This window comes from Manis pentadactyla, chromosome 13, assembly GCF_030020395.1.
Source record: "Manis pentadactyla isolate mManPen7 chromosome 13, mManPen7.hap1, whole genome shotgun sequence".
Lineage (NCBI taxonomy): Eukaryota > Metazoa > Chordata > Mammalia > Pholidota > Manidae > Manis > Manis pentadactyla.
In genome coordinates this window covers 58,717,015-58,732,772 of record NC_080031.1, presented here as the reverse complement: position 1 = coordinate 58,732,772, position 15,758 = coordinate 58,717,015, and the positions used below count along the sequence as shown (strand labels likewise).

Here is a 15,758-nt window from a genome sequence, read left to right as displayed (position 1 = left end):
AATCAATTGATCAAAGACCTTTCTGCATTACTAGGTTGCATTGGTCTTACTGTGGTACTGAGCCCCTCACTGTCAGCCCTTGGCATGCATGCCGAGGCCACCAGAAAGCTCCAAGTCCCCCAACATTTGGCCTCCAAGAAGGGATCCAGGCATGGCTTCTCAGCAGAGGGGGTCTCTCCAAGCTCTGGGCTGGCCTGGGGAGCAAATCCAGCTGCTGTCCCAGGAATAGGAAGAATGACGCCATTAATTACTTCTCTGTTGTGCAAATACTGTGTTGATGTCAGATCTTTTCCTCAGGATAAATAACAGAAGTAGAATTATTGGGATAAAAGGTATCAAAGAGATCTTTCCTAAATTGACTGTTACCCCTGGTATTACTCTGGGTTCTCCAGAGGAACCAACAGGAGAGAAAGAGAGAGAGGTAGATAGATTATAGATGACAGATAGAGATTTATTATAAGACATTGGCTCACATAATGTGGAGGCTGAGAAGTCCCCAAATCTGCTGGGTGCAAACTGGAGGCTCAGGAGAGCCAATGACATACATTCCCATCCGAAGACAGAAGAACCATGTCCCAGCTGGGAAACAGGCAGAGAGAGTAAATTCTCCCTTCTACCATCTTCTCTTCCAGTCAGGCCTCCAGCTGACTGGACAAGGCCCCCCACATTGGGGAGAGCCGTCTGATTTACTGAGTCCACTGGCTCAAAGGTGAATCTCACAGGAAACACTGTCACACACACACACGGAAATGTCTGACCCAACATCCGGGCACCTGTGGTGGGGCCAAGTTGACCCATAGAATTAATCATCACATCTGTCCCTGAAATTTCAGTGCCCCCCACCCCCTCAGCCTTCAGGGTAAACTTTAAGCTCCTTGGTCTGCCCCATGGAGTCTTTCAAGGACTGGCCTTCCCTGCCATTTCTCTCCACTCCAACACACCAGGTTAGTGTCACCTTCTTCTTTGCCGAGCTCTTCTCTCACCTGCTCACTTGGTGGGGGTCCGTCATCAGCAGTGGAGCTTCTAGTCTGGGTCTCCTCTCACCTCTCTGGTCCTGCCTGGAGGTCCAGGGTCGGATGCCAAAGGAAGACGGTGTCAGACACCCTACTCAGCCTGCGGGCAGGGGCCCAGGGGCACTGAGAGGCATCTCGGCTCCGGTTTCAAGGTCTCCCTCTGGGATCTGTCCCTGGCTGGTACCCCAGGACTCCCGCCTGGGTCCTGGGGAATGAAAACGGGGCCATTTTCACTGAAGATGCTGGGCAGTGAGACATGCCCCTCACAGCACGTGCCGAAGATGAAGAGCAGTGTCACAGGATCAAGGCCTGCTGTCCTCTGCTGCTGGGGACAAGGCTTGGCTTTGCTGGCAGGGCCTGTGGAGGGGCGTGTGCAGAAGGGGAGCTGGAGGCAGAGGGAGGTCTTGTTCTGAGCATGTCTGAGACCCGGTTGGGCACTCCTGAGCCACCAGGGACACCAGGGGCTCAGTGACCTTCCAGAGGGGAGATGGCAGGAGCAGGGGTTGGCACGCGTATCCTGTGTCCGTGCTTGAAGGCAGACCAGTGGCCAGTCAGTGCCCACCTTGATCCCTCGGAGCCCCCAGGTGCAGAGCTCTGCACAGGCCCAGGCCCCACCCCTGTCCTTGGCACTGCTTTTGCCTCTCTGAGCCTCCCTTTGTCACTTGCCAAGAGGGATGGTGACAGCACCTACCTTGTGGGGTTTGTTAGGCTGTGTGTAAAGTGGCAGGCCTGTGGCTTGGTACTCATGACAGAAGAATTCGAGTTTCAGGGTGAAATGGAGCTGCCTGCTGAGGCACACCTCGACTGAGTCACCCGGCTCCTCGCCCCTTGCCCACTTGGATGTGGCAGCAGTCAGAAGTTAGGGGCTTGTGGGGGAGTGCTGTAAATGAGACATCCTGCCTATGAAACCTGCAGCCTGGGGGGCATGGTGGTCTGTGATCCGAAGGGCCAGGGGCCACACTGGCTACTGTTTTCCCCTGAGTTATTAGGGAAAGGGGGTCTGTGGTGCCCCTGGGACAGCTTTGGCTGTGCCTTGCAGAACCACCCTGGGGTTACCTAGGGTCCTACCCTGGAGGGCTGCCGGGTGGGAGAGACAGGCTTCTGCAGAGGCCTGGGTACGGCTGGGTTACTGGGTTGGTCAGTGCCCTTCCCAGGGAACTTCAGGGCATGGCGGTGTGTCTCCAGTGATGCAGTGAAGTGGGGACAGGAGCTTCAGAGGACCCATGGGTCACCCATGTCCAGTCAGGCCCCAGGGAGCTGGGGCAAACCCATCAAGTCTTCCTGCCCTCCACACCACTGTTTCCTCTCTGCAGGGCTCAGAGAAAAGGCGCCAGGATACAGCACAGCCATGCCCTTTCCCCGGCTCCCTCGCCACCCCAGGGCCCTGAGGCCCAGGCACCTGCACAGGGCTGAGCTGAGTAGCTTCAAACCCTGTGTCTCGTGTCTGGGGGCCATGTCACCTGGCACCATGCTGGGCTCATGGGCATCTGTCTTGGGCACCACCTGTGGTGCTGACACCTGCACGGCAGGTATAGGCTCTGCCCTTCGGGGCCCGTGGGCCATCTGACCCAGCCACAGGGACTGAGGGCAAAGGGGCCTCTGCAGGGAAGGCCATGAGTCCTGGGTACAGCCTAGGGACTGTGTGTGGCTCAGGCTGTGAACACCATGGGCTCAGGATGCCTCACGAGCTTCATCAACCCCACTCTCCAATTAGAGGGGCAACTGGCCACACGCAGGGCTATCCACTCACCAGACCCTGTCCATATGGCAAGGGGTTCATGGAGTAGACATGACCCCCATGTCCCCCTCCTGATCCATGGCCACAGAATTCCCCAGCCTGAGCTGGGAAATTGCCCTGCATCCTGGCAGAAGTTCATCGCGGGCCCATGGATGAGAGACACCATGTGGATGTGATCTGCAGGGTCTACAAGTATGTTTATACACCTCTAAAGCTTACAATGTACTGTACATGTTGTCATCTCCATGGCAAATTTGTCCTGTGACTGGTGTCACAGCTGACACCCAAAAGCTATCCCCTGATACCAGCAGGATCCAGAAAGGGGGCGAATGGGGCTGCAGAGACCAGCCCATCCCGAAGGGCAGGGAAAGGTCCATTGGCAGAAGAGCAGGGGCCACTGGTGGGTGCTGGCCCCTCATGTCACTGCGAAGCCTGCTAGCCACATGGAGGCTCCCAGGCCACCTGGCGACAGACTGGGTGTCAGCCTCTGAAGTGAGACCGCAGCCACCTGACCCTCTGGGGTAGTGCTGCGTCCTTGACAAGGATGGACAGACTGACTAGCAACGTGGCGCCCGCTGTCCTGAAGGCAAGACATGTCCTGCCCACATGTCTAGAAGCCCTGGGCCCTGCCAGGGCTGAGGTTCCACAAAAGGTGGAGAAAGTTGTCCTGTGCCTCGTGGTCACCGGGGCGGGTGCCAGGCCACAGGGGCAAGGTCTGCAGAGCAGTGAGGCCCCCACCGTCCTCTGGGTCGGCTGGGGCAGGGCTGCAGAGGCTTCTGTTCACTTCCACTTCTTCTCCTCCTCCCGCTCAGGGCTTCACGTCTTCCCCAAAATAGAGGACCTGGGGATTCAAACAGCCAGGGTGGTTCACAGTTATACTTCCCCCTGGCGAGTCCCCTGCTCAGCAAGAGGCTCCCCACCCTGAGGAGTGGTGTGCGGTTCTTTCGGCTCTGTCCCCAGAGCCCACCGCTGCAGACGGCTTCCACCCACCCCCGCTTGGCCATACCAACGTGCCAGACAAGCAGGAGACTGTGCCCATCTCCCTTTATGGCCTAAAGATATGGACTGGGGGCTTCTGGCACCAGGACTGACATCTCGACAGCCCACGGGGGCAGCCTCCAGCTGCTGGGGGCTCTGGTCCCAGCCTGCCTCCCCCAGCCCTGAGCTAAGGCCCTGGCCTGACCACCCACCTCTGCTGCAGGGGCTGCCCCGAGGCTGACAACCTGGTGACCAGGAAGCCCCTCGGCCCTGACCTGGGCCCAACACCCTCTCCCTCCACCTGTCTTGGCTCACAGACTCACCTTAGAGATTTCCACCTCTCTTTTTCTGTTTGGTTCTCTGGGCTCTCACTTTCATAAGAAGCCAAATAGAGACCTAGTCAAGAAATGAAGTGAAATTACACAGTTACGGTGGATGATAATCTGTTCCACATCCACTCTGGCCTTTTCACTTTTCAGTTAAACTTGGTAAGTAATTGTAGATTCACATGTGGTTGTAAGAAATAATACAGGGTATGTGTACCCTTTACCAGGAGTCCCCAGTGGGTGATCACTCACCCAACTAAAGCATGGGATCACCACCAGGATACTGATGCTGATCCAGTCAGATACAGGTACTGCCATCACCACAAGCCTCCCTCAGGTTGCGCTTTTACAGCCACATCCACTTGCGTCCAACCCTACCTCTTTCTTAACCCCATGCCACCCCTAATCGGTTCTCCATTTTGTCATTTCAAGAATGTGATATAAGTGGAATTGCAGCACGGGATATAACCTTTGGGGACTGGCTCTTTTTGCTCAGTGCAATTCTCTGGAGATTAATCCATGTTGTTGTGTGTGCCAATATTTCATTCCTTTTTATTGCTGAATAGTATTCTATGACATGGATATACCACTGGTTATTTAACTCTACCCACTGAAGGACATCTGGGCTGTTTCCAGTGTTTGGCTCTAACAAATTAAGCTTCTGTAAACATTGGTGTATGTGGTTCTGTGTGAACATGAGTGTGCATTTCTTTGGGATAAAATAAATGCCCAAAAGTGCAATTGCTAAGACATATAATAGCTGCATATTTTGTTTTATAAGAAACTCTGTCTAATTCTACATCCTAAAAAGTTCATCTTGCTTTTTCTTTTTCCTAAAAGTTTTATGCTTTTACATTTTGCATTTGAGTCTGTGATCCATCTTAAGTTAATTTTTGTATCAGGTGTAGGACTTAGGTTGAGGTTCATTTTTTTAGCTCGTGGATGCCCAAATGCCCCAGCACCCCTTGGTGGCAAAAGCTATCTTTCCTTCACTGAATCACTTTTGCACATTTGTCAAAAATCACTGGGCATATTTGTGTGGGTCTGCTTCTGGGTTCTCTATTCTGTTTCATTGAGTAGTGTTTGTCCAACCAATACCACACATTCTTGATTACTGTAACTATACAATATCAGCTTTAATGTTGAGTAGAGTGATTCCTCTCATTTTATTCTTCTTCAAAATAATTTCAGCTGCTCTAGTTCCTTTTACTATGTAAATTTTAGAATAATCTTATCTATCTATCTATCTATCTATCTATCTATCTATCTATCTATCTATCTATCTATCTATCTATCAGCTATCTATCTATATCTATCTATAAAAAATCTTGCTGGAATTTTGATGAGAATTATATTAAACCTATACTTAAATTTGGGGAGGAGAATCAAAAGCTTTGTTATGTTGAGTCTTCTCATTCACGAACATCATGTCTCTCCTTTTATTTAGATCTTCTTTGATTTCTTTCATCAACATTGTGTAGTCTTTAGCATATAAATCTTGTATGTTTTGTTAGACTTACACCTAGCTATTTCATGTTTCTAAGAAATCATAAACAGTACTGTATTTTGAAATGTAGTGTGTACATAATCACTGTTAGCAATGGACATACAATAGATTTTTGCATAGTTAGCTTGTATTCTGTGGCTTTGCTGAACTCAGTTCTAGGAGTTTTTGTAGATTTCCTTGGGATTTTTTTTACATGTTCTGCAAATAGGGACAGTGTTAACTCTTCCTTTCTGAGCTATATGTCTTTATTTCCTTTTCTTGCCTTATAACATAGACTAGATCTCCATTATAATGTTGAACAAGAATGGTGAGAGTAGATATCCTTGCCTTGTTATTGATTTTAGTGAGAAAGCATTCAGTCATTCACCATTAAATATGATGTTGGCTGAAGGATTTTTGTAAATGCAATTTATGAAGTTGATAAATTCCCCTCTTTTTTTTTTTCAAGAGGCAAAACGTTTATTTTTGATCAAAGAATTACAATTTGGGGTACACAGATTTAGGTAGAAACCCAAATAGTATCCTAATTACAAAAGGTGGACTAAAGGTTTTTCTTATGGTATCATTAATGTCAATTACATGAGCAACATTATGGTTACTAGACTGCCCCCATTATCAAGTCTCCCCCACATACCCCATTATAGTCACTGTCCATCAGCGTAGTAAGATGCTATAGAATCACTACTTGTCTTCTCTGTGTTGCACTGCCCTCCCTGAGACCCCCCACCACAACATGTGTGCTTATTATAATGCCCACTTTTCCCCCTTATCCCTCCCTTCCCACCCATCCTCCCCAGTCCTTTTCCCTTTGGTAACTGTTAGTCCATTCGTGGATTCTGTGAGTCTGCTGCTGTTTTGTTCCTTCAGTTTTTTCTTTGTTCTTATGTTCCACAGATGAGTGAAATCATTTGATACTTGTCTTTCTTTGCCTGGCTGGTGAAACTGAGCATAATATCCTCTAGCTCCATCCATGTTGTTGCAAATGGTAGGATTTGTTTTCTTCTTATGGCTGAATAATATTCCATTGTGTATATGTACCACATCTTCTTTATCCAATCATCTACTGATGGACACTTAGGTTGCTTCCATTTCTTGGCTATTGTAAACAGTGCTACAATAAACATAGGGGTACATGTGTCTTTTTCAAACTGGGTTCCTGCATTCTTAGGGTAAATTCCTAGGAGTGGAATTCTTGGGTCAAGTGGTATTTCTATTTTGAGTTTTTTGAGGAACCTCCATACTGCTTTCTACAAAGGTTGAACTAATTTACATTCCCACCAGCAATGTGGGAGGGTTCTCCTTTCTCCACATCCTCACCAACATTTCTTGTTGTTTTTCCTTTGGATGTTGGCCATCCTAACTGGTGTGAGGTGGTATCTCATTGTGGTTTTAATTTGCATTTCTATGATGAATAGCAATATGGAGCATCTTTTCATGTGCCTCTATTCTTATTTTTATGACAGTTTTCCCCATGCATGGGTGTTGAAATTTGTCAAAGCTTTTTCTATACCAATTGATATAATCAAGTGATTTTTCTCCTTTAGCCTGTTAATATGGTGGGTTACATTGATTGATTTTCAAATACTGGATTACCTTGCATCTCTGGAATAAACCCACTTGGTCATGATGTATAATTATCTTTTTATATTGCTGAATTCTATTTGCTAATGTTTTATTAAGGAATTTTTGCATCTATATTGATGAGGGATCTTGGTATATATTTTCTCTTTTTATGTTTTTGTCTAGTTTGGTATCAGGGTTATATTGGCTTCATAAAATGAATTGGAAAGTTTCCTCTCTTCTATTTTTTGAGAGATTGTGTAGAACAGGTATTAATTCTTTGAATGTCTAATAGAATTCTCTAGTGTAACCATCTGGACTTGGAGATTTCATTTTTTGGTATTTTTAAATTATAAATTCAATTTCCTTAATAGTTAAAGGGCTATTTAAATTATCTATTTTATGTTGAGTTATGTTTGCATTTTTCAGGCAATTGGTCCATTTCATCTAACTTGTCAAATTTATGTGCATAGAGTTGTTTGTTCTATTTCCTCATTAACCTTTCAATGCTGGCAAAGTCTGTAATGATATCCCTTGTTTCATTCCTAATATTAGTAATTTCTGTCTTATTCTTGTCAACAGGTTCTTTGCTAGAGTATGGGAATTTTATTTTTCTTTTCAAAGAACCACCTCTTTGTTTGATTTTCTTTATTGTTCTGTTTTCCATTTCATTAATTTCTGCTTTCTTCTGCTTTTATTTCCATCCTTCTGCTGGCTTTATGTTTATTTCATTCCTCTTTTTCTAAGGTTCTGGAGTTGGGGAACATAGATTGGAGACTTTTTCTTTTTTCTAATGTATGCATTCAGGGCATCCCCCCTCAGCCCCACTTTAGATCTCACAAGTTTTGGTTGTATTTTCATTTAGTTCAACTATTTTTTTTATTTCCCTTGAGACTTCTCTGACTCATGGATTATTTAGAGATGTGTTGGTTAGATTCTAGGTGTCTGGAGATTTTCTTCTTGTCTTATGTTATTGATTTCTAGTTTGATTCCTTTGTGATCAGAAGCTGCACTCTGTATGATTTCAATTACTTAAATTTGTTGCAGTTTGTTAAATGTAGCTTGGGATATTATCTATCATGGTTTGTGTTCTGTGGGTGATTGAAATAAATGTGAATTCTATAAATGTGTAATTGTATGAAGTGTTCTATAGCTATTGATTAAATCTATTGTTTGTTGGTATTGGTGAGTTCATCTATGCCTTTACTGATTTTCTATCTAGTTCTAACAATTGTTGAGAGGGGCACTGAAGTCTCCAACTATAATTGTGGATGTTTATTTCTCCTTTCCATTCTATCAGTTTTTTGCTTCATAAATTTTGCAACTCTATTGTTTGGTAGATACACATTTAGAATTCTTGGGAGATTGACACTTCTTTTATTATGTAATGTCCCTCTTTGTCTTTGAAAATTTTCTTTCCACTGAAGTGTACTTTATCTGATATTATTATTGCCACTCATGCTTGCCTTTGATTAAGATTTCCTTGTCCCTTCACTTTTTAACCTCTATAACATTATATTTGAATAGACAGCATACAAATGTAGACACCATACAGTTAGGTCATGTTTTAGATTTACTCTGTCAATCTCTGCTTTTACTTGGTGTATTTAGGCCATTTACATTTAATACAATTATTTATATGTTAGAGCTTAAGTTGCCTTTTTATTTATTTAGTTTTATTTTCAGTTTGTTCTATGTTTTGTTTCTTTGTTTATTTTCTTCCTGTGGGTTATCTCAACAGTTTTAGAATTCCATCTGGATTTATCTATAGTAAATTCTTAAAAGGTACTTTCACTGAATATGGAATTCTGGACTGATAGTATTTTTTCAGCACTTGAAAAATGTACCTCTGACTACCACTATGGCTTCTGATGAGAAGTCTGATGTCATTCAGATTGCTTTTCCTTTACAGATAAAGTATCATTTCTCTCTCTGCTTTCAAGATTTGTTTCTTTTCCTTTAGTTTTCAGAAGTTTGACTACAATGTATCTTGCCATGGGTTTCTTTGGGTTTATCCTTCACCCAGCTTCTTGAATCTGTAGGGTTTTTTTGTCTTTTTGATATCCGGGAATATTCCAGTCATTACTTCTTTGATTACTTTTTCAACCCTGCTTTCTTTGTCGCTTTCCTTCTCAGATGCTAATGACATGAGTATTAGATCTTTTGTTATAGTCCAAGGTCCCTCAGGCTCTGTTGTTCAGATTGTATAATTTCTATTGTTCTACCTCTAGCTCACTGATTCTTGCCTTGGTCCTCTCCATTCTGCAGTTGAGCCTACTCACTCAGTTTTTTGTTTCAGTTCTAAATTCTGCATTTGGCTCTTCCTCATAACTTCTGTTTCTTTGCTGAGACTTTCTATATCTTCATTTGTTTCAGAAAGCCTCAAGGCTGACTGGATTGCCAGGCAGGTCCTGCCAGGGGAGGCCTGAAGCTGAGGGCAGGGTGGGTCTTCTGTCAGAGGCTTTAACCAACCCAGGTGGGGCTCAATACATCTTAGGTCCCTTCTTTTGCTTTTCTCCACTTTTTTTTGGGTGGGGTGAGGAACAGGAGGAAGGGAAGGTCAAAGGGAGGGTGCTTTTCTCTAATAGTACTTCCAGAGGGCCAGGATTTTATCTGTATGTTCACAACCAAATTGCTGTATGGTAATTGATGTGTATAGAAACAGTATTTCTACACTGTTGACTGAAGGAGTGAATGAAGTGACTCTCCCTCACACCCCTCCCTGCCCCTAGACACCCTCTGCCCCTCTCCTAATGTCCCTTTGACCATTTTTATTGCCCCAGTTCCATTGGCTAATGACAACAATCATCATAAGAACCAGTGTTGTAGTTTGGTAATGGTCCCCAGAGATATCTAGAGCCTACTCCCCGGGACCTGTGAATATGTTACCTTTTATGTCCAATTGGTACTTTGCAGATGTGATTAGGTTGGACCTGCAGATGGGAGAATTATCCTGATCATCCAGCTGGGCCCTAAATGCCATCACAAGTACCCAAGAGGGAGACTTTATTATAGGAGAGAGATGGAGGAAGAGGTTGGAGTGATGTGCTTTTAAGGTGGAAGAAGGGGCCACAAGCCAAGGAATACAGGTGGCCACCAAAAAGTCACAATGGGCTAGGAAATGATTCTCCTCTCAGAGCCTCCAGAAATAACCAGCTTTACCGATGTCTTGATTTTAGCCCAGGGGAACTGATTTTGGACTTCTAACCTCTATAACTGCAAAAGGATACATTTGTGTTGTTTGGAGCCACTAAACTTGTGCTGATTAGCTACAGAACCAATAGGAAATTCATACAACTAGTATCAGTTGAGTGTTGCCCTATGGCTGTAGCTGTGCCAACTCAAGTAAGTCTCACCATGGCCCTGGGAGTCGGTTCTCTCATTAGCCCACTTTATAGATGAAGTAGGTGAGGCTTAGGGAGAGTGAGGATCCTGTCTAGGGGCACACAGCCTACCAGGTGCGAGCACCCCAGCTGGTGTATGTAGGTTGCCGAGCCTCTTGTTGTGGGGAGGGACTCCAGAAACAGGCAAGACCCCCTCCAAAAAGTTACTGGCTCCAAAATATAAAAAATAAAATGTTAACATTGCAAATGTTAACAATTACAAAGCAAAATCATTAAAAAATCTTTCCCCCTTCATGTTTTGTTTTTGGCAGAGCAGGTTCTCCTGAGCATGAATGTAGATCCCTCTGTAAACTGCTTGTTGGGATGAGAAGCCAGGCCTCCTGTGTGCTGAGTTGGGGGCCTCCAGGGGACTCAAGGGGCCTGGATCCAGACAGCAGCTAACTGTGGGGCCACACTGCCCCCAAAGGGACGGTGACCACAGGCCCAGATGCCCACTTGCTTCTCCAGCACTTTCTCTTCCTGGAGGAGGAGCTCCTGGAGTAAGCTCACTTGGCAAATACACAAGCAAATTTGCTGTATCTGACAAATGGTGCAACGGGAGTGCTGCTTTACTGCAGGGACAGGCATTGACGGTCTGGAGAAAAGATGCCTCATCTCGTGGCACACGCACACACACACACACAGGCACACATTCACATCCATGCACATGCACATACATGCACATTCATACACACACACTCACACACTCATGCACATGCACACACATACACACACATGCACACACACTCACACCTGCTGTGGAAAGACTCAGGGTTATCCCAGCACTCTGCCATCCCCATGTGAGCTTCAGGAAGGCTGTTCTTATCATCATCCCTATGTTACCCATGAGGAAAGTGGGGTCAGACAGACTGATGGTTCAGATTAATGTTGCCCAAAAGCATCCGGACTGTGTCCAAGGGTAAGCCTGGACCTGGGGACCCTTGAGGTCCCTACCTGCAGCTTCTCAGGCCCTCTCCCATGATTTGCGGGTGGCAGCCATCCATCCAGGGCATGGATGACTAAGAGACCATCTAAGAGTTCCATGGTTGGGAACTGGGGCAACTGTGGGGGCAGCTTACCATCCTCGCTGAAGATGGGGGCAGTGTGCAGGTAGTGGGTGATGCTCGGGTCTCGTTCGAAGGGACACTCCACTTGTTTCCATGTGATGAACTCTCCAACCTGCTTGGACAGCTCCAGAAATTTCTGCCAAGGTCATAGAGAAACAAAATGGGAGCCCCACACAACCCCAGGGCCTGGAGGTCACCTGTGAGAGTGATCCTGGAAAGACCTCTCTCATCTCTGCCCGTGAGGCCCGCCTCTGGGCAGGCAGGGTCACTTTGAGTGGTTGAGAAACCTGGTGTTCATATTATTTCCACTGAGGAGTCTGTGGGGACACAGCAGCTCAGCTACGGTCATGAGCAGGCAGTGCATCTAGCTAGAGGTGAAGATTACTTTAGTTTCCTTCTATTTAAATTTATGGTTATCCCTACTTGTGGCAAGTTTGTTTATCTAGAGAATTATGCAAATAAATTTAAATACATGTATTAAGTAAAATTTAAATAAATCCATTTAAGTAGGATTTTACTTAAGTTGAACTTGAATATGTTCATTTCAACAAAACAAACTGCTAACTTGAAGGAGGATTTTAAATAAATGGCAGCACAAACTCATGACTGGGTGGAAACCCCATTCCATGGTGTCCTTTATTAGCGTTGGTGGCCTGCTCTAGCTCCCACGGCCTGTGCCCCGAACCGGGGGCCACATGTACACCTTGTAGCTTTGCCTCTAACCCTGCCCTTGGTTCTGAGGAAGAGTTCAGGAAGTCAAGAGATGGGGGTTCCCACCCCTGATGTGTCGGGGTCACATGGAGAGGAGGTCCCAGGTACCCCTGGGATCTTGGACTCTTCCAAGCCCAGCCTCTTCCATGTCACCTCCAGCCTGGACCAACCCTGGGACATGGGGCCCAGGCCACCTGCTGGACTGGACTTCCCCTGCTATGCTGGCCCTCAGGGGCAAGCAGGCTTGGGGGCAGCAGATGGAGGCCTGCAGGGGTGTCTGTGAGAGGCCCCGTGCCCCCAGCAGAGGCAGCTCCTGGCAAAGGGCCCAGATAGCGTCTGGGACGCCATTAGCAGGGGCCCTTGGGGGTGCCTTGCAGCATGACTGCTCTTTCTAGCCCCTCTGGGCAGCCATGGCTGAAGCTCCATTTTACAGAGGGAGAGACTGAGGCACAGGCAGAGACAGGGGCCGACTGCCCCTTGTAGCTGGAGGCTGGAGGTGGGCAGCACTGGGTGGAGCCAGCCCTCCGGAGGGAGAGAAGCCCCCTTCCTGTGGGTTGGGGAGGGCCACTGTGGCACGTCATGCCCTGTATGACTCAGTGACTATCTGCTGTGACTGCTCAGTTCTCTCAGGGCTCCTGGGCCTCAGTCCTCACTATGTTCAGCCCACCAATCACTCTGAGACACCTGTGCTGGGTGGTCTCATGTGGCAGGTGGGGACATGGAGCATCAGCCTGGCCTTGCTTCTGAGGAGCTTGGGGGCTGGAGTGCTGTGACCAAGGGATGCCTGGCCCCCTGTGCACAGGTCTCCCTCCACCTGGGAGGTCAAGGGGGGCTTCCTGGAGGAGGGGACCCTTGAGCTGACAACCATGAGTGTCTGCAGAGGGAGTAGAAGTCTTTCTTTGCTCAGGGTGCCTCCTTCAGGAGGCCGACCCTGACCCACGAACCGTGCCCCTGTGCAGCCGGTCACAGCGCCTTGCCAGTTGTCGCCATGGTTCTGCAGGGTTTTCTCACCAGCCTGGTGGTCCTCAAGGGCTGAGAATGATTCTGCTTCACCAGGGCTGGGAGCAAGGCCCGCACAGAGTGGGGATCAGTGCCTGCATGAGGCCCAGTCTCCTCCCATGGAAGATGGGGGCGTGGGGCGGTCCCGACTGTCTGCCCTGATGTCTTGTGAACTGCTGCACTTGGCCTCGGATGTCCCCTTAGTCCAGCTGCTCAGGGCCAGGGCTCCCACCCTGGGAGCCTTCACTGCCCCGTCTAACCCTCTGAGGCCCCTGGGCCTTACCTCAAAGTTGACGTGTCCGTTGGGGAGGCGGTTGGCACAGCCCTCATTCAGGAAGTAGATGTCTTTGATGAGCAGGCTGAAGAAGGGAATGACAATCTGGAAGGGAGAGGGTGCACGTCAGCCCTTAGCGGGCCTCCCCGCAGGGGCTGCATGGGCAAGGCAGCCTGGCCACAGTCCCTGCCCAGGGTCCTGAGACGCAACCCCAGGAGGCAGAGGGCTTCTCGGTGTGCACCTCTGGGCAAGTGGGAACCACACAGAAAGGAGGCACAGGCCCTCACCCTGCACCAGACTCCTCCCTCCCCGGCCCCATCAGTCTCCCCTGTGTTGGGGCACAGTCCCAAAGGCCCTTGAACACATCTTCCATCGCCTGCTGGGTGAGGCTGGGGGGAGCTTCCCCCACAACCAGGGAGACCACAGACCCAGGCCTCCCAGCTCACGTGCACCAGGAGGAACAGAGCACGCCGAGCACACAGTTAAATACATATGGATTGTGAATTGTCTGTTGTGAAATTTTGTGGCCTCCTTTATGTACATATCATATATATTTATTTACGGCAACAAATAAATTTACATATTTAACGATTTGCCTAGTTTATTGTATGGAGGTCACCTGTGAGAGTGACCCTGGAAAGACCTCTCTTATATAAAGTGTATTAAAACATTTGTCATTCTATGTCTTTCCTGATGCTGAAGATCCAATCCAGCTACACTACAGTACATCCAAAAGCTGCCATTCCTGAGGGGAAAGGCTTGTGGCTCAGCCTGAGAAGGGCGGGGGGGGGTCTCTGTTTCCCGACAGCTGGCTTGCTCCTCCCCCTTCCCTGCCCTGCACACACTGACGGCTGGTCCCTGAGGAAGGGATGCCCACTGCTGACGACTCAGAACACCCTTGGAAAGCCAGCTGAGTCCGCCTGCCACCGTGAGTTCGGAGTGGAGCGCTCAGGTCCTCAACCCTGGGGTCCGTTTACAGGACCTTCTCTGGAGATGGTCTTTGGATGGAATCAAGTTACGGTGAGTGCACACTGGATTCGGTAAACTTTAATCCAGGGACTGGTGTCGTTGTAAAAGGAGAAAGTTTGGATACTCACAGGACAGATGGCCATGTGGAGATGGAAGCTTTGCAGCCACCCGCCAAGGACCACCTCGGGGAGCTGCAGGAGGCAAGGAAGGGCCCTCCCATGGCAATTTCGGAGGGCGCGTGGCCCCGCCAACCTTGAGTTCCACCTCTGGCCTCCAGAATATGGTAAGAGAAGACATTTCTATTGTTCTAAGCCACCCAGTCTGTGCACTTTGTTATGTCAGCCCCAGGAAACACACCTGCTGTGTCTGCCCCTGCCCCTGTCCCCCGAGCAGGGCACTTGCCGCCAGCCAGCTAGGACTGGCCTCAAGACGTGGGGCCGGCACTTGGCCCTGACACCCCTGGCTTTCAGGTGGGACCCGGGTGCCGACCACTCTGAAGCATGGATGGCTCAACTGGGCAGGGCAGGTGGGAAACTGAGGCCCACAGGGTGACAGCACCTGGCCCAAGGCCACCCAGCTAGTGACCAGCAGGGCCAGGACTGGGTCCAGGTTTAGCAGGGAGACCATCCACTTGGTTTGCCCAGGACCAAAGTATGCAGGACTTTAGGTGCTGAAACTGGGGCAGTTCCAGGGAAACAGGGACAAACTGGTTGCCTTAGATTTATGTCAATTCTGCAAGCATTTGCTCAGGTCTTCTGTGCATCAGGTGCCAGGGCTTGGGGGACAGTGATGATATGTCAGACGCATTCATCCCTGACCTCAGTGTAGCGGGAACAACTCCAGCATGCAGAAGCCTCACCTGGGTGGTCTTTGCTATCCCAGGCTGGGTTCAGGCCCCATCTGTGCCCACAAAGAGCCTCCACTTATGCCCTCATCAGAGGGTCACTGGTGGCGGGCCTGATGCTTCACTGAGCCGAGCTGTATAGGCGGGTCCTCCCACTGAGTCGCGTGAAGCAGCACTCTCACTACCCCACCTTACAGATGAGGAAGCCGATGCCCAGAGAGGCTGAGTAACCTGCACAAACTCATACAGCAGTAAGTAGCAGGGGCAGGACATGGATCCGCGTGGCTTGGCCCCAGAGCCCCTGTCCTGCCTGTTTCCTCACTGTGCCAGGTGATCTCTATTGCGCCTCCCTGCCCATCACTGGTGCTGAGCTCCAGGCCAGTGTGGGT

General features: G+C 48.5%; 1 protein-coding gene across 2 annotated transcripts in view; it reads right to left on the bottom strand.

Moving 5' to 3' along the window:
* Positions 1 to 440: 440 nt before the first annotated feature.
* Positions 441 to 15,758, bottom strand: part of RASGEF1C (RasGEF domain family member 1C) — an 89,753-nt gene continuing 74,435 nt past the window's right edge. For both annotated transcript variants that reach the window (XM_036917838.2, XM_036917837.2), the window contains 4 exons: positions 13,566 to 13,661; positions 11,585 to 11,708; positions 4,053 to 4,125; positions 441 to 3,592 (listed from right to left, as the gene is read on the bottom strand). In XM_036917838.2, coding sequence (XP_036773733.2) covers positions 3,568 to 3,592; positions 4,053 to 4,125; positions 11,585 to 11,708; positions 13,566 to 13,661 — 318 coding nt within the window. In that variant the 3' untranslated portion in view covers positions 441 to 3,567. The remainder of the gene's footprint in view (positions 3,593 to 4,052; positions 4,126 to 11,584; positions 11,709 to 13,565; positions 13,662 to 15,758) is intronic.